The sequence below is a fragment of the Drosophila takahashii genome, chromosome 2L (assembly GCF_030179915.1).
Source record: "Drosophila takahashii strain IR98-3 E-12201 chromosome 2L, DtakHiC1v2, whole genome shotgun sequence".
Classification (NCBI taxonomy): Eukaryota; Metazoa; Arthropoda; class Insecta; order Diptera; family Drosophilidae; genus Drosophila; species Drosophila takahashii.
In genome coordinates this window covers 19422065-19440542 of record NC_091678.1, presented here as the reverse complement: position 1 = coordinate 19440542, position 18478 = coordinate 19422065, and the positions used below count along the sequence as shown (strand labels likewise).

Below are 18478 nucleotides of genomic sequence, written 5' to 3'. Positions count from 1 at the left end.
ACTGACTTTCATTTTTTTAGAGAATGTTGCGCTAAATCTATTTTTTTCAAGATCACAGAAATGAATCTTGAATCGAAGCCAAAAATAAAAAATAGATTTAATTTTAATTCGAAATATTGATACTTTTAACTTTTTAACTTTCTGCGACCACTTCCAAACATTTCAAGAGATCTGATTTTAAGGTTTCGTTTCATTGTTTTAAATAAGATATGTAGATATGATAGATATTTTGAGTCTGGCCATTAATTAATATAATGTTAAGGCAAAGATAGTTTAGTATTTGGTTAAGCTTATTTTCTAAATATGGCAATTGAAGTATTCCGTTGTAACGGTTAACCGGTTGAATCGGTTATTAGTTCAAATGAAAGCAACATTCACACAGTGAACACCCATTACTCTTCTTCTTCTACAATTACCATTCACAGTGCAACGGTTACATTAAACATCTGTTCATAGCTTTTTGAGGAAAACAACACGTAGCGTTTATAAATATTTTTGTATTTGTCACGAAAATACTCATGTAAAGGAATTGCGACTCTCAACATGAAAATGAAGAACTCCTACGTGATGATAACGAAAATAGCACTGCTGCTTAGTTTTATAATTTTAGCGGGGTCCCACGAAGCCAAAGATTTTGACGATTCAATTTTGTACAAAATTGATTTTGAAGTACCGGAATTGATAGGACAGCCAGTAAGTAAAACAATTAATTTAAATGTGTATATTGTATATATTGATATCCCCATTAGGACTTGGGCAATCAGCTGCGAACTTTCTACACACCGGACAAGGAGAAATACGACTGTTTGATTCCCACTTTAGAGCACCAAAAGGAGGAGGAGAAGTCCGACAAGCCGGAGTTGTGTAAGATAATTGGAATAGGTATAGTTATGGCTTATATATCATTTAATATATCTGCAGCTCCCATTAGCCTGCTTCAGCCCATTTTCTCCGCTTTGACCTGCACGTACCGCATCGAAGCCTACTGGTCCTACGAGATCTGCCATGGCCACCATGTGCGTCAGTATCACGAGGAGCGCGAGGGCAAGAACGTCAAGTTCCAGGAGTACTACCTGGGCAAATGGACCGACGACAAGACGGAGTGGCTAACGAAGGCCTGGGAATCGGACCTCAAGGCGGGCATTAAGCCAAAGTACAAGAGCCTCAAGATCGACAACACACGGTATCCCTACTTCGAGATGGAGTACAGCGATGGCACAATGTGCGACATCATTGACGCTCCGCGCACCACAATGGTGCGCTACGTTTGCTATCCGCATGGCAAGGACGACATTTACTCCTTCAAGGAGACCTCCTCCTGCAATTACGAGGCCATTATCCTCTCTTCGACGCTCTGCGCCATCCGTGGCTTTCATGCCGAGGAGACCAAGGAGCTGTCCATACAATGCTTCAACTCCGAATCCGAGCCTCACAGGCCGTTGAGCATGCTGCGGTCGGAGCTGAACGAATGGGCTGAATCTGAGGCCGATTTGCTGGTCTCCAAGGAAAAGGAGGGCAAGCCGCCAGCAAAACTGTGGCCCAAAACGGATGGCGATATGATCACGTTTAAGTACAGCGGCGATATGGACAAAGTCATACTGGAGCTGATCAGTAATGGAGACCTTGAGGTGGACGGCGACTACCAGCAGCTGCTGTTGTCGCGAGCAGCCTCTGGAACAGGGCCCACGCCCATTACAGATCTGACGCCCATCAAGGACTTTATTTCGGGCAAGCACTGCCTGACTGGGGTAGGAATAGCCCATAGAATAACCCATGCTTCTGGCTAATTTAATTATTCTATTCCAGGGCAACGGCTGGTGGAAGTATGAGTTCTGCTATGGACGACATGTGCGCCAGTTCCATAAGGATAAGAACAGTGAGGTGGAGCTGTTTCTGGGATATTTCTCTGAGGATGATCATCGCATTTGGTCAGTTTCGAATCCGGATAAAGGAGCCCGTCGTGCCGGTTTTACGTCGTCCATTTGGCACCATTATGGCAAGGGCACCCACTGCGATCGCACTGGATTGCCACGCGAAGTCGATGTGAAACTAACCTGCACACCGGTGACCAACAGCGGCACTGCCGTGTCCATGTATCTGTTGGAGCCCAAGACCTGCCAGTACATCCTGGTCGTGGAGTCGCCCACCATTTGTGATCTCATGCACTATGCCGATGCCCATGGCCTGGTGAAGACGGAAAATCTGCACAAGGTTCTGGCTACCGGAACCGAAAAATCGGCCACTACCACGGCTCCCGCTCCTGTTCCGAGCCCAGAGGAGGAGATCCGCTCTTAGATTGTCCTTCTGTTCTAGTGAATTAATTTTAAATACATTGATTGTAATTTTAAATGCTATTGAAGGGGGGGAGGTATTTGGGTGGTTGCACACGTTTCCCTGTGATTGGCAAGCACAGCTGATAAGCAGTGCTTATGAACAGCAGCGGGTAGTGTTTTAGCACTGCAAAAATTAATAATGCTGTACTATTATATATAATTTATACAATATTATTTGTGGTGGTGACGACAACGTCAGTAAAATCATATCATTCCTTTAAAAAGCCCAAATTAAGTTTATAATCTAAATATAAAATAATAAATAAAAATGTATCTAAATAGACACCTCGAAAAACCCCAAATTAAGCTAAAAATCTAAACTTAAATAATAAAATAGAAAAAAGTATATAAATCAACTCCTCAGACGTGCTGAAGGCCTTAGCTGCTGGAGCTCTTAATATCAGGTAGCTTATAGTTTTAACTTTAAGTTTGCTTTATATAAATAAATAAAATAAATATTTGTGGTGGTGCAATAATAATATCAGTTAAGGGGTTGTCCATATTTTACGTAATCACAATTTCGGCGATTTTTGAGGGAACCCCCCCCCCCACATGTAATCAATTTTTTATATTAAAAAAAAATTTCACTAGAGTAATCATTTGGTGCACCCCCCTTTCCCTAGGTGATTACGTAATATATGGACAGCCCCTAATATATTTTTCAAATTAAGGGAATGCTTAATATTATTAATCTATGAAGTAATCGGTACTAAAATACAATCCACTGTTATAACTATGTTTGTGGTATAATTCAAATGTCACTATTAATTTGAGCTCCATTGTACGCCCACATGCATGGGTGACCGTGCGAATGGCAAACTGGGAACACTGGGCTTTTCAGGTGGACACGACACGGTCACACCACAAATTTCCACATTTTGTGCTCAGCAGGCTGATGTACCATAGAATCTATGTTTCTCGAGTTCTAACTGAAAATAGGACAAACAACGTTTCATATTTGCCAAATTCACAGCAGTGTTAAGTTTCGAAAAAGTGTAAGTTGCGTTCGCGGGATGCAGTGCGTCAGTGGGTCGGAGGTCGGGGGGGTGTGAAAAATCAATGGGGTTGGGGTTAGGCGGTGCAGAAACGTGCCCCCCGTGCCCGGCATTTAGCGGGCTCAAAAGGCGCCGAGCGATAAGCCAGCGGAGTATTACACAATTTATGACCAAACGCTCTCTCCTTGCAGATCACACACACAACACACAATTGCAAGGAGTCCGGCACGATGGCGATGACTCTGAACATTGGCTCGGTGAAGCTGACCAAGTGGCAGCTGGCGCTCATCCTGGGCACCCCTTTGGCCATTGGACTGGGCACCTACGCCGTTAAGCGTTGGACTGCGGCGCCCAAGGAGGCGGGAGAAGGGGAGAAGAAGCGTCCGAAGGCCAAGATCGAAAAGCAGGCCATCTCCCTGGACGGCACTGCACCCGACAAGGAGCTGGAGAAGAAGAAAAAGGCCGCCGAGCTGGGCGAGAAGCTGTCGCCGCTCAAGGAGGCCAACAACTACAAGACGGAGGGCAACAACTGCTATAGGAACGGAAAGTATGACGAGGCCATCATCTTCTACGACAAGGCCATCGACAAGTGCCCCAAGGAGCACCGCACCGACATGGCCATCTTCTATCAGAACCGCGCCGCCTCCTACGAGATGCTCAAGAAGTGGTCCAAGGTCAAGGAGGACTGCTCCGCCTCGCTGGAGTTCAATCCGCGCTACGCGAAGGCCTACTATCGTCGTGCCCGCGCCCACGAGGCCACCAAGGATATGAACGAGTGCCTGGACGATGTCACCGCCACCTGTATCCTGGAAATGTTCCAGAACAATCAGACCATTATGTTCGCTGACCGTGTGCTTAAGGAGACGGGTCGCGTGGACGCCGAGAAGGGTATGCGCAATCGAGTGCCCGTTGTTCCATCGGCTTGCTTCGTCAACACCTACATGCGCTCCTTTATTGCGGATCCTCTGCAAACTTTGCAACTCCCGGCCGCCTCGGAGTCGGACGCACCGCCAAGGGGCTTCGTGCGCGCCCACCGCGCCTTCCTCGAGGAAAAGTACGAGGACATCATTCCCGCCTGCACCGAAGAGATCGAGTCCTCCGAGGCCGAGGCACAGTACAAAGTGGAGGCTCTGCTCCTGCGGGGCACTTTCCACCTCCTGTGCGGCTCCTACATAGAAAGCCAGCAGGACTTTGATGCCATCTTGGCAAATGGTAAGATATTTATCGTTTCTCAAAGTTATTCGGTAAATCCAAAAAAGTACGAATATGTTTTAAAAGTCCTACATTTTTATTATATTTTTTGTAATTCATATTAAGAGTTTAATTTATACTTATCTAAAGCCTAAAAGATAATTTGTGTTGTAGACCAGAAATAATATTTTTATTTTATTTTATTTAAAGCAAACTTAAAGTTAAAACTATAAGCTAACTAAGATTAAGAGCTCTAGCACTTACATTTTTATTTTTTATAATTTGAATTTAGATTTTGAGCTTAATTTGGCATTTTTCAAGGTATCGAAATAGATACCTACATTTTTATTTATTATTTGAATTTAGATTTTCAACTTAATTTGGGCTTTTTCAAGGAATGAGATGATTTTAATGACGTTGTCGGCAGATCCAAATAAGTCAGAATTTAATTTAATTTTTATAATATTTTTTTTTAATTCATATTTAGTGTCCAATTTTACATATTGGAATTTATATTTATAAATTTATAAAAGATATATCTGTTGCAGACCAGAGAAAATATAAAGTATGAAGTATAATATATATTCTTATGCCTAAAACAGAAAGGATCTTTCTGGGTGTAAATAAGATAATATACTTTTAAATTAAGATGGACTGTGCTATCTATTTTTACTTGCTAAAATTTCTTTTAAAAATTAAAATTATTGAACCATATTTTCCCACAGCCGATGCCGATCCCAATCTTCGAGCATATGCCTACATAAAGCGAGCTGCCCTTTACATCCAGCTTGATCAACGCGAAAAGGGTCTGGCCGACTTCGCGGAAGCGGAGCGCCTGAATCCCGAAAACCCTGACGTGTACCACCAGCGCGCCCAGATCCTTCTGTTGCTGGAGCAGATCGAAGAAGCCTTGGCCGAGTTCGACAAAGCCGTGCGCCTTGCGCCCAACCACGCCATCGCCCTCGTCCAGAAGTGCTATGCCGAGTACCGCCTGTCGCTCCTGGCCGGCGACCAGCGGCGTCTGGAGGGCGTGATGCACACCTTTGAGCAGGCCATTGAACGGTTCCCTAGCTGCGTTGAGTGCTACAGTCTGATGGCCCAGGTTTTGGCCGATCAGCAACAGTTTCCCCAGGCGCAGCAGTACTACGAGAAGGCCATGAAGCTGGCGCCAAAGAACCCAGCGCTCATCGTTCACCAGGCCATCATGGTGCTGCAGTGGCGCGGCGACATCGAGGTGGCTGTCCAGCTGCTCAACAAGGCCATCGAAGTGGATCCCAAGTGCGAGCTGGCCTACGAAACACTGGGAACTGTGGAGGTGCAGCGTGCGCAACTTAAGCGGGCAGTGGAACTTTTTGAAAAGGCATTGCTCTATGCGAAGAGCCAGGCGGAGCTGGTGCATGTATACTCGCTGCGCAACGCGGCAGTGGCCCAAATCAACGTTACCAAGAAGCTGGGCATCGACATGAACTCCGTCTCGGCCATGGCCCAATCCGGATTGATGCCCCAGGGCGTCGTGTAGAGAGGACAAGGAGTGCGAGCGCGGAGCATTTAGCCAGACCACCACCAGCAGACCTACTCTAATTAAGTTAATATCGACCATACCTGTTATTTATATATATACATATAAAGCTTGTTTACGTTTATGCTCCTAGCTATAGCATAGAAATTGTCATGTATTATGGTACATATGTAATCTAGAATCTGTTGCCTAAGGAATCCACTAAGACAAAAACCAGTAGCTTATGTTTAAGCGTAAGATTAAACTAATAACAAGCGAGTGTCCTTATTATGGCTCCGATTCGGGCTCTGGTTGGTTGAAAGCCTGCACATCGCCGGAAATGTAGCTGGCGCCGATTACCCACATGGCGGCCCTCACGCTGCTCACCAGGCGGTAATCCGTCTCTAGTTGCTCCAGAAAGGGCGACAAGAGGGTGGGCAGGGCCGCCATTCCGCCGGAGATGCCCATCAAAGTGCCGGCATAGTTTGGACTCATATCCAGAGGCAGAAGCTTGATGCTCGCATAGTAGGCGCCCATGGCCAGAACACTCCAGATGCGAGCCCCGTTTACCCTGATCTGCAGCATGTACATGGAACCGCATATGAAGACCAGCCAGGACATGAGACGGCGCGTCTGAGTGCGCGTGAGGATCTCCTGTTCGATTAGCACATCGCTCAGGCGGCCTGTGGCTAGCGAAGCTAACCAGTTGCCCATGTGAGGGGCTATCAACTCGATGGCGGTGGAGAGTTCATCCGACAAACTGCTGTTACGGGTTTTTAATTCGTCCAGCACAACCTTCAGCTCCTGGGGCAATTTCTGTTGGAACTCTTGCTGCATGGAGGCGGAAACCAGTGCCCATAGCGGTGTGCTGGTCAGCATGCTCCTCCAAGGGGCTGTGTTGGATGACGCCACTTCTGGAGCTTCCACTTCTCTGCGGAATTCCTCTTCTTCAGCTTCTTCTCCATCTGTCCGTTCCAGAATAACTACTCTTTCTCTGCTAGTTAACAACAGGGAGGTGCTCGTATTGCACCTAATATAATCGCGCTCTTCGCTCTGGATAAATGGACAATGATCCGGAGTACTAAAACAAACAAGGGTCTTTTTTTATAAATAAATTAGGTTGTAGTATAAAAAATTTAAAAATTATTAGTTTTGGTCCACATTTTAAAAAATGTGATATTACTAGCTGCAAAATTATATAGGTTAATAGGTCCCAAAAGTATTAAATTTGCAAAACTTTGATATTACTAGCACTAGCAAATTTTAAATTTAAAATTTTGAAATTGTTAATAGTTTTGGTCCCAAAGGACTTTAAAAAATGTGATATTACTAGCTGCAAAATTATAATGGGTCCCAAGAGTGTCAAACTTGCAAAAATTCGATATCAGAAAATATAAAAGAAAAATTATATAGGCGAATGGATCCCAATAGTCCAAAATTGGGTCCCAAAAGTGTAGTTTTATGAAATTCTATTTGAATTTTTAGTCGAATTTTCTCCGAAATATTAAAACTGCAGTAATTTGGAGAAGAGAAAATGTAGAAAACTTACGAATCCCAAGAACCAGACAAAAGCTCCTCCTCCAACAAGGTAGAAAACCACGGGCCAGTCTTGCTCCTCTACAACCAATCCGCTGACCAACTGGACCATCGTGATTCCAATCTCGCCGCCACTGAGAACGCAGCTGGCCAGCAATCCTCGCTCCTGTTCGGGGACCCACTGAGCCAGGAGGGCACACACGGCCGGAAAGCAAGGACCCTCACAAAGGCCGACCAGGAGACGGACGCCCACCAGGGCATACGGACCACCATGACGCACTGCAGCGGGCGTAAGAAGTGTCAGCATCGCCGAACTGAGTATAGCCACACCGAGGACCCACTTTCCTCCATATCGCTCCGCCAGTCGTCCACCCGGAACGTGGGTTAGTACATAGCCGGCATAAAAGGCCATTACCACAAGGGATTGGGTTTGACTAGACCACAGCTCTGAGCAGCTAATCCTTTCGGGGGAACTCATCTGATCAGGGGAATCAGTGGCAGTCTCCTTGCTTTTCCGCTGCCTCTTGTAGCTTTTCTTCTGTCCCGGATTTGGCTGCTCCTTGCCTGCTTTTAACCTGCTCCTTAAATTATATTCTGTTTGATTCAATCTCATCGCCAGTTCCAAACGCCAGTTGGGCAGTGCCTTTGGGTTAAGCACTTGTGGAACTTTAGTCCTCTGATCCTGCCCAGCACCACCACACTCCAAGACGATTCGGTTCAGCGAAAAATCTAGACACAGTCGCATGGTGTAGGTATTGATGATGGCCAGGAAGGTGAAGCAGCAGAGCACCCAGCGCTGTCTCACCTCAAGATCTGTGGGAACGGATTGGTAATTATCAGGACTTAAGGGATGCCAATGAAATTCACTGGATGGTTCTTACATATAAAGATATCGCTCAGCTTTTGCTGAACAGCGGGCAGCATTTTGGGCTTCTTATTTTTATAGGTAGCAAGCCTACTAGTTTCTGAGGTCTATTGAATATCAAAATATTACTTTACCTTTTTTAAAGGTTCAACCAAATTAAATTTCATTCTTTCGAAACTCCAAGTACTGAAATTTTGTTGGCTGAGGCACCTGCATCCAAAAAAAATCGATATGAAACGTAGATCGAATTTACATTATGTAATATAAATTTTAACTTGATATGCGGCCCGTAAATTCGATATGCTCGAAAAGAGTATTTCATGTTACAACGATATACGTATTGCATAACCAGAAATATACATGCGCATATCGAAATTCTCTTTTTTTGTGAAAACTTGTAAACAGTAACTAGAACCAAACGGAAATAGATTTAATCATTAAGCTCAGTTTCTGAAGTTCTTCTTTGGTTTTTTAAAGTTCCACAAACCAAAAATTAATCAACAAAATCGATATTTTAATTTGCTTTATACACTTTATTTGACTAACGTCATAAAAACAGTAATGTCTTAACAGAATAGTTAAAAACACGTTTCACTTTACACATTGATCAACAATCTAAAATGTACAAATTATTTCATCATTTGATTTACAATACGGCAATACGAGCTCTGTGTACACTAAATCTTAAACGTGAAATCGCTTTCATTTAAATACTAAATAATAATTAAGAGAGTACGTTGCGTGCGCTGCGTAGGGGGATGTTCTTGGATTAGGATTTAGGATTGGGGTACATGGATTATCCTAGCTAAAACAGGAATACACATAGAAGAACACTGCGCACGTTCGGGAGTGTAAGTAAATTCGCTTAAATTAGTTGTTTGGCGCCTCTGCCAGGGATCGGCCAGATCGGGAATACTATAAAACTAGCAATCTGAACAACAGCCACGGCGTATACAGTATGACAATGCCCCATGGGATCGACTCGTTCCCGGATCACGAATCCACGTAGACAGCATTTTAACTAGATTACAATGTATATGTATATGGCACTTTCGTTGGCGATCCGCCCTAAGAGCTCTGCTCCAGACCCCTGGACTTTCCGGCCTCCGGTTTGCGCTCCTGCGCCTCGAAGTCCACGGTACGCGGCTGAATGGGGGCGTTGTTGAACGGCTGCACCTCTCCGGATGCCCAGATGCAGTAGACCACGGCAGTGACGCAGAGCACGCCGAATGCCACCCAGAACACAAGACGCCACTCCAGCAGCGAGGCCTGTGATAAACATAAGAAGAGGGTTAGTTGCCATCTATATATATGGTAAAAATTATAATGCTAACTAGATCGATTTTACATTATTAAAGATCAATTTGTATTTATATTTGTATTTGATTTGCGGTCAGGTAAATATGACCTGGTCGAAAAAAGTATTTCATGTAAAAACCATATGGATTTAGCATGAGCTGACATTTACATGGCCATGTCGATTTGACGGGAACATGCTTTTCTTTGTGTGTAGCAAAAATATATGTAGCGTTTAAATATTCATTCTTTCATTCGTATTTAGAATTTGACTGTAACTGCTTTAGTTTTTATAGATCTTTAAAATTATGTATTATGTAGAAAACCGCAGTAAATACTCAATATACAGAAGTATTATATTTCTTGAGAACTTTTTATGGTTAATGATTCACAATTCATGATTCACTGAATTATGACGAAAATTCTCGGATAAAATAACTCAGTCTTAAAGTCAAGACTGTTAATTTGAAAGTAGGGTTAAAACTCCGATTTCCCATTCGATTTCAAGGTTTTAACCCCACTTTAAATTTAACAAACGGTCGAAAAAAACGGACCTTAAACAATCGAATTTTTGAACTAGGTAAATTTATCCTAATTGAGATGATAATCAACAAATGCTCTTATGTTACTCTTAGCCAGTCTACCGATACTTACATTTGGTGTCATCACGCCCACCAGATAAGGCGTAATCACTCCGGTGATTGCTCCTATTCCGTTGGTGATGGCCATCAGGGTTCCGGCGTAGTTGGGGCTCATGTCCAGGGGACTCAGCTTCATGCCCGCGTAGTAGGCGCCCATCAGGCCCATGCAGATGGTGAAGAGGACCACGACGAGGACGCGATCGCAGCCGGCGTAGGAGGCGCCCACCATGAAGATAGCCGGACCGAAGGCGGCCAGACCGGTCATGATCTTACGGGTGTTCGTGGTGCTCATCCAGCCACTGCGGATCATCCAGTCGGCGACGAAGCCACTGCCCACGGACACGATCCACATCATGATGTAGGGCAGCGAGGAGTACAGGCCGTTGGCCTTGATCGAGAACTGGAGGACATCGGACATGTACTTGGGCAGATCCGTCACCATGATGTAGAAGCCCCAATCGTGACCAATCTGGGCGGCAACCAAGGCGAACATGGGCAGGTTGGTGAGGATGGCCTTCCACGGCGTAGGGGGCAGATCCTCGTTGCGGCTAATGGTGCCAATCTCCTTGCTCAGATACTCGCGTTCGCTGGGCTTGATGAAGGGATGCGAAGTGGGGTCGCTGTAGCAAAGGAAGACCTAAAAAATATAATAGAAATAGAATTAATTTAGATTCATAAGAAGTGAAAAATAAGTACTTACAAAGATGGCAAACCAGATGCAACCCAGACCGCCGAAGAAGTAGAAGACAAACTCCCAGCCGTAGGCATCAATAAACACTCCCGACAACAGGTTGCCCATGATGGTACCCACTTGACCACCGCCCAGCACCAGAGCACCCAGCTTTCCACGTTCGTTGGCCGGCACCCAGGCAGCCAGCAGGACACTCAGGGCGGGGAAGGTGGTGCCCTCGCCCAGACCCATCAGAACTCGGGTCACGATCAGCCAGTCGGAGCCTCCCTGCTCGATGGCCAGGGGCGTCAGCATGGTGAAAACTGCGGTGGAGAGGATTCCCAGGCCCAGGGTCCATTTGCCGCCGAACTTCTCGGCCAGCAGACCGCCGGGAATGTGGGTGACAATATAACCGATGTAGAAGGAGGACAGGATCAAGCCCTGCAGCTCCTCTGACCAATCGAAATCGCCACCAGTCTGGAAAAAATTAGGCAGAAGGTTAGGAAGGATGTAAGAAAAATGTATTCACTCAAAATAAAAACCAAAAACTCTTGATACTCATTGTATTCAAAATATGTATACTAGGTCCATTATAAAAGTGTGACATTGATTTACAACTAAATAATATAAAATTTGAACTCTATAGTATTACTGTTATACTAAATAATAAAAAGTTCATGTTTTGCGGTTTAATTTCTATACCGAAAGTTTAACTATAACACAATTCCGAAAGAATTAGTTCAATACCTATCTTATTAAACTAAATAGTTTAGAATTAATGTACGAAAAGTTTAGTTTCTTTGACGATTTTAAAATGTGTCTGGCGCCCACTCCTTTAAAGATTTTTAAATGCAATTTTGTTGTGTATATTTTATACCTATCGAAATCTAGAAGTCATTTTTCAAATCGGACCATTCATTAAAAAGTTATGCGCAATCAAAATTTTATACATCCATCTTTCTCGCACTCCCTTTAGATAGTTGGGACACCCACTATAGCGTTCTCTCGTGTTAATTATTGATTTAAATACAATTTAGTAATATTTACATTTAAATCTTTCAATATACATTTAGTTTTGTATCCTTAATTCTACATTTCATATCGTTTGATCTTTAATATATCTTTTGATTATCTTCACTTACGCTAGTTCCCTCGTCCAAGTCATCGGGTTCGCAGATCGCGTGATCAGCATCGTCGTCCGTGGAGTTCTTCTTGATGACCAGAACCGTGATGGCCTGCGAGAGACAGACACGCATCGTGTAGGCATTCAGGATGGCCAGGAAGCCCATGATGGCCAGGATCACTCGCTGCGGGATCACGAAATCTGCGGGCGAGAAGATCGAGAGCGAAATTGACGTCAGTGAGTTCTTCTTCGGGGGCATTAATTAACCTGCTGGACAACATTGGCGAGCCACTGCGTCAAGCGTTTTACGAGCGGAATGGATTTGCGTCTCACATACTGTTTAGGCAATTTACTTATTTAATTTGGTTAGCGTGCGAATAAATAGTTTGACGGGTGGCTCAATTGGGTACAAATCAATTTGCGCTGATAAACTTCAAATTGCACTTGATTGCTGTGGCACTATATCAATTAGCGGATCTGCTGGGGACGATTTCAGTAATATCTCAATATAAACGATGGGATGGTAGGTATTCGAACCAAAATGGTTTTTAATTGAATAATTATAATAATTCATTGAAATATCCGTGTTGAAAAAAATTCTAAATAAATATAGTTGATTGTAATTGTATTTCACCGGTAAATTTTAAATGCAACTTTATTTAACCACTTTTTCTTGCTAAATTGAAGTTACCCAAACAAACAAATTACAGATATGGTTTATATTTTCCATTAGCTAAGAAAATAATTTCTTCCTACCAAACTGTTTAATGATGTCTTTAAAAAAATTGCATCAAACATATTAATCAATAATTGCAATCTGATGATGCATTAATGTGCAACTTCCTTGAATTTCGCACTCAATGAATTATTTAGGTAGTTGATTAAGCGTGTCTAACATTAAAGACATTAACAAAATATATTCCGTTCAGTTCTTGAATAGATATTTAAAATAAGCATGATGACACCTAATTAGTATTTTTTAGGGGTGATGGCTGATCATTTACCCACAAACCCGTTTTAAGATTTAATGTTTTGGAAATTATGCATAGTCTACTGCGTTATTTCATTCAAAAATCAAAGAATATATTAGGCCTGTTCCGCTTTTTTTCTGTTTTGGCCAGACTTTCGTTGATAAACCTAATTCTGGGAAATTTCTTTTTTAAACTTTTTTTTTACTCAACGTGACTCATGTCATCTATGAATCATAAGCCTTGGATATTCCATTAAATCAATAGAGGTCGAAGAAAAGTATTTAAAAGTAAGCATTTAATTAAAATTAAACTTTTTATGTTGCCAACTTGGCTCATATAAAAGTAAGCAATAATCTAGTTCCAATCAACAGTTATTTTCAAAGTCAATAAATAACTATTTTTCACTTATTGATTAAATATTCTATAAACAATTTGCTGATATATGATGGCTCTCAATCGTCTTTAAGTTCTATTGAATCTTAAACTCATTCAAAATTTATTTGCTCTTATTCTTGGACGTCATTTATAAATTATTTTATTGTGTATGTAGTTACTCAATGGCATTTGAAGAATTTTGGAAATTATAGCCCCGCTTTTGAACCTACTTCCTGTCTCGTGAGGTTTATGGCTCGTGTTTGAGTTTAGTATGGAGCACCCTGGCCGAAAGATTAGGGGCTATATTAACGGCGCTATGCACTCGTACTCACATGTCCCTCTATCAATCACCTCCACCAATCCACCGATCCACCGATCGGCGAGCGTAATTTATACGATCGACCATATCGCAATCATATTGTTAAGCGGAATTACGCCCAGATAAGGCCAAGTGCGGTAGATCTGCGATAAATATTTGGAGTGCAATCTCAAGTATGTCAAATGGGCAACCGAGAGCAATGACCATAAACCAATGGCGGGAGGCAGTGCCAATTAAGTTATGTTCGGCATTTGATAAATTTATAGGGCCCAAACTTCGGTGACTTTGATAGGGTCATCTACGGAATTCGAAGGTTGAATTGATCAAGTTCTCGGACATGCTGGGCTAACATTGACCCATTTCATCCCAAAAAAGATCTAACAAGAACGGCACGCAATAACACCGATAGTCTGCATTCCAAATGAGCAAATAGCTTGGGTTCTTCGGTAAACACAATCAGAATCCAATTCATGATAATATTATTAGATCACCCACAGCCACCGAGTGCTGTTTTTGTTGACATTTAGCCACGACTCCCCACCTGCGTCAAAAATATATATCCCGCAAGCCGCCTATAAAAGTCAAACAAGCATGTTTGTCTTTTTAATGGGATGCGAAACTCCCTTAGTTTATGACAGACTTTTTCGCTTTCGCAATAAAACCCATCGACGTCACTCACTGTCAAGTTTACGATGAGTATTTTCCCTATAGATTAACATTAATAAATCTTTGGCTGCTGGCAAATTGCATTAAACCAGTGGCCGGAGCTGGTAAAATTAACGATGTGTCAATATTTGACAGGTTATTTAACACAGAAAATCGGCAAGAAAATTTATTCGCGCTGCTCGCCCCACGAGTGTCAAATAAAAAACAATTCGCCTAATATGATTACCATGTGATAAGTTGATAAGCCCATACATATATGTAAATGGGTGCTAATCATATCGCCGGCCGCCAAGTATGGCAATATTTCACCCCACCAATCACGCTTAGTGGCGTTAATATATGACCGCTCTCGATCTAAGGACCATCACGCCCGATAAGCCGTTCAAGATTTAATCAGAGTTTAGTAACGCAGCCTTATCGCGTAAATAAGTGGAAAATGAAAGCTAAGTGGGAGTCCCACCGGGGAAAAGGGAAACTTTCTAATTAGCTTTACAATACAATTGAACTAGTTTAAATTGTGGGAATTTTGATTGATAAGTCAGTTTGTAATTGCATATATAAGATATTTAAATGCATTTAGATTGTTAAGGATCTCATAGAATAAATTTGAGTTAATAATGTACTATTTAGTCCCTATTTATTTATGTGCTGAGCATTATTGTTTTTAAGATTCTTTAAATGTGATTAACGTATTCATTGTCCAGTCATTCATATCCGTTGCGGTAATGAGAAAATGAAAACAATTTCTTCTGTCTGTCTGTGGACTGTTGACATTTCTGGGTCTATGGCTCTTTGTCCAGTAATCGGTAATGTCCAGTGATAGCCCCGAACGAATAAACACCATTTCTTTTGCTTGCATTTCCGCGGTCTTGCGAAAATTATGTCAATGGGCCGGGGGGCAGAGGGTCGTCTCTAAAGTGCGATTGCTGCATAATAATACATATACCAGATAGCAGGCCTATGCAAGACCCTTTCCATATGATAATGAGACTTTGAGCAACTGGGACGGGCAATAGAACAAGGCTATTAGTCGGGGTGATCGCCATAACTCAAAACTAATGCGTAATGCTGACTGCCAATCGGTTGATTTATGGCCAACTTGTATATTTTCAGTTCATTAGGCTAACAAAAGAATCAGTTCGGGATCATTTAAACCCTTTTTTGGGGGAAATTTACAACAAAGTATATAGTTTATTTTCCCTAATTCAGAACTTGGCAGTTAGGTAAATTAAAGCATTTTACAACCACTTTGTACTGATCTAAAGCTAATTAGTTAAATAGTTAACTTTTTTCCATCGATCTTTCTTTAAAATTAGCTTTCAGTTGCTTACGTGATTTTCGTCTGTAGAATCCATATATTTCAAATTTTATTTTCGTAAAGCTCTTACAGAAGAAACGGTTGCCCAATCTCGACGACGAAAAAAAAGGGCCAGTGGACGGAATTCTTTATTGCATTGACCTTGCCCAAAAAAGAACAGAGCGAGATGGGGCGAGGAAATGGTAAATGGGCAGGGCCATAAACGGTTCTACAAGACCATAATAACTGTTAACGTTTTAATGGTCGTAATCGGGGAGTTCGAGAACCGAACAGAATCGAAATAATGATATTATATGGTACCCTGTGCCGGCCAAACTGATTATTCACATGCAAATCGTATGCAAAATATTTACCAATTATGTGGACGCATGCCGGGAATATTAAGAGACCGCAGAAAAAAAAAGAGAAGCACCAACAAACAAAACCCAAACAAACGTGAAACGAGAGACACGAAGCACACCGAATACAAAAAATCGGAAGTGGCAAAAGCGTTTTGTCATTGTTTTCATTTATGCATTATACAGCATACACACAATACATTTAGGATTTTATATTGCTGTCGGTCAATGTCGGTTAACTTAAACTTTAACCACTCGGATATTATATCAAGAATGCGCCCCGCGAATCGCAGTTCAACGATCCGCCGCACATTCCGCACTCTGAATTCTGAATTTCGCACTTCCTGATGATGATATGAGATCGTATTGCGATCCTTTTTGATTTTGATAGGATCTTTGATAACACTTACACCTCGACAGGCTTATGCCCCATTGTGGTTGTTGAGTCATCTCGGGACTGTTGGTCTGCTGCGTCAACAGATTGGCCAGTTCCTTCGCCACGGTTACGGGTTTAAGGACAACGGCGGATCCTTAATTCGTACGATCGCGCACTAAACTCTCCGCTTTTCCTCGCCTTTTCTATATATCGCTTTCTGTATTCCTTGGCGCACGCGCAATTACGAAAACGGAGATGAATATGGGATGGAGAGAGAGTGGGTTGACACTTTCGGTTCGAATCGGCGGTATTTGCTGAAAAAACAACTGTTGATCTCCCGACTTCGATTCCGATCCCGATCGCTAATTCTCTGGGTTCTAATTCTCCGATCCGCGCACGCCGCCTGCCAAATTACAAATGAAAAATTATTCCCGCCGACTTTAGTTTATATGAGAGCAGATAAGCGCCTCTCCGCTGCTGCTGCGCCGCCAGCTTCTCTGCCGCAGCGGGAGTTTTTTTTTTATTAGCTGCCGGCCAACGATCGTGTATCGCTATATTGACAAGGAGTTGACTCGTTATACTTGTTGTACATACTGCCACAATTGAGCACTGAGAAAAATAGTTATACCGTTGTGAGCAAAACCACGGTTATCTAAAAATATTGCTTATTTGAAGAATTTAAATTACATTTTCCTTGACGTTTTTAAGGATTATTTCTGGGAATAAGCTGAAAAATTAAAAAAGCTTTTAAGTCAAGAAAACAAAATACATTATTTCTATAATAATATCTATTACCCAAAGTCTAGATCTTGAAAACAGTTATAGTTAAACTTACAGTGAATAAAAAAATTTCCTGGAAATGATTACAAATAAATGTTTTCAACAATTCCATAAATGTAAAAAAACAATATGCCTATTCTGCCTATTTAAACACCAGATGACAATGAATATTATAATATTGAGATGTTAAAAATTGGCTAAAAGTACTATAAATAAAAATTAAATATAGTTAGTACTTACTCAAAATTCTAATAAACTATAGTTTTTTCACTCTGCATGCATGAATGAATGTTTGTCGCACCTCCACCCCATAAAAACTCTCGCTATCTTGGCCGATCCAATCCAAACCGATCCAATCGGCCATCGGGCCTCCGCATGCGTGGAGCATTTCAACAAATGCAACAACTACCACAACTTTCAGCTGCGCCGCCAAGGAACTTACGTTTATTTGGCCATTTCAAGCCCGATTTCGATTTCAGTTGGTATCAGTATCAGGCGAACAATCGATTCTGCGCTGAATACTTAACGGTTTTCCACACTCGAAGTCTCACTTGCACGCGCTCACTTTATGTCGCTCTATAAAAAAAGGCCAATTTGCTAAAAAAAAAAACCCGCCAGACTATGTGCCAAACCGTGCACACTGCTCTAGTTTAGAACTAGCGAAACCGGAATGCACGAATCATTTGCCAACAATGGCCCAGACAGAAAAGCCAATTTACCAATATTGGTAGCTGCACCCAGAGAAATATGCGTTTATCACCGATTTCTCCGATCAAACTATGAACATTTTTACATTATTTTAAGAACTTTCCACTCAGAGAACCTTATCTTAAGAAAAAAGTGAAAAGTTTTTGGCAATAATAAAGATTATGGTTCCTGTTATTATTCTATTTTTATGGGTAAACTCCTAGTTAAGGCTTTCCAAATTAAGGAGATTTATTGTATTGTAATATATATTAGCTTTTCTAAAATCTGGAACCAGATACGAAGCTGATTAAATTTTGGCAAAACAATATAACGAAGATGTCGTCATAACCTATTCTTAGTATAGGCTCATTTTTAAAAATACAATTTCAAGAACATTTACATTTTTTTATTGTCTGGATATAAAAACTATGCATATATATTTTAAATCACATAAGTATGCCAGATTAAAGTAAAGAACTTAACAAACAACAACACATATC

The 18478-nt window shown here is 41.9% G+C and overlaps 4 protein-coding genes across 4 annotated transcripts; 2 read left to right on the top strand and 2 right to left on the bottom strand.

Annotated features, from left to right (window-relative positions):
* Positions 1-431: 431 nt before the first annotated feature.
* LOC108067499 (endoplasmic reticulum lectin 1) lies at positions 432-2349 on the top strand. Its single transcript, XM_017156536.3, has 4 exons — positions 432-693; positions 750-864; positions 922-1748; positions 1807-2349. Exons 1-4 carry the CDS (start codon positions 544-546, stop codon positions 2293-2295), a joined length of 1581 nt encoding a protein of 526 aa, XP_017012025.2. The 5' UTR covers positions 432-543; the 3' UTR covers positions 2296-2349.
* An 822-nt stretch (positions 2350-3171) lies between these two features.
* Tom70 (translocase of outer membrane 70) lies at positions 3172-6185 on the top strand. Its single transcript, XM_017156530.3, has 3 exons — positions 3172-3328; positions 3520-4540; positions 5245-6185. The coding sequence occupies exons 2-3, from the start codon at positions 3559-3561 to the stop codon at positions 6036-6038; spliced, it is 1776 nt and encodes a 591-aa protein (XP_017012019.2). The 5' UTR covers positions 3172-3328; positions 3520-3558; the 3' UTR covers positions 6039-6185.
* Positions 5883-8562, bottom strand: LOC108067493 (sialin). The gene is made up of 3 exons (XM_017156531.3): positions 8435-8562; positions 7567-8366; positions 5883-7115 (listed from the first exon to the last, which is right to left on the bottom strand). Exons 1-3 carry the CDS (start codon positions 8475-8477, stop codon positions 6306-6308), a joined length of 1653 nt encoding a protein of 550 aa, XP_017012020.2. The 5' UTR covers positions 8478-8562; the 3' UTR covers positions 5883-6305.
* A 368-nt stretch (positions 8563-8930) lies between these two features.
* dmGlut (Dietary and metabolic glutamate transporter) lies at positions 8931-16913 on the bottom strand. The gene is made up of 5 exons (XM_017156529.3): positions 16546-16913; positions 12168-12349; positions 11056-11502; positions 10369-10992; positions 8931-9687 (listed from the first exon to the last, which is right to left on the bottom strand). The coding sequence occupies exons 1-5, from the start codon at positions 16583-16585 to the stop codon at positions 9487-9489; spliced, it is 1494 nt and encodes a 497-aa protein (XP_017012018.2). The 5' UTR covers positions 16586-16913; the 3' UTR covers positions 8931-9486.
* Positions 16914-18478: the final 1565 nt, after the last annotated feature.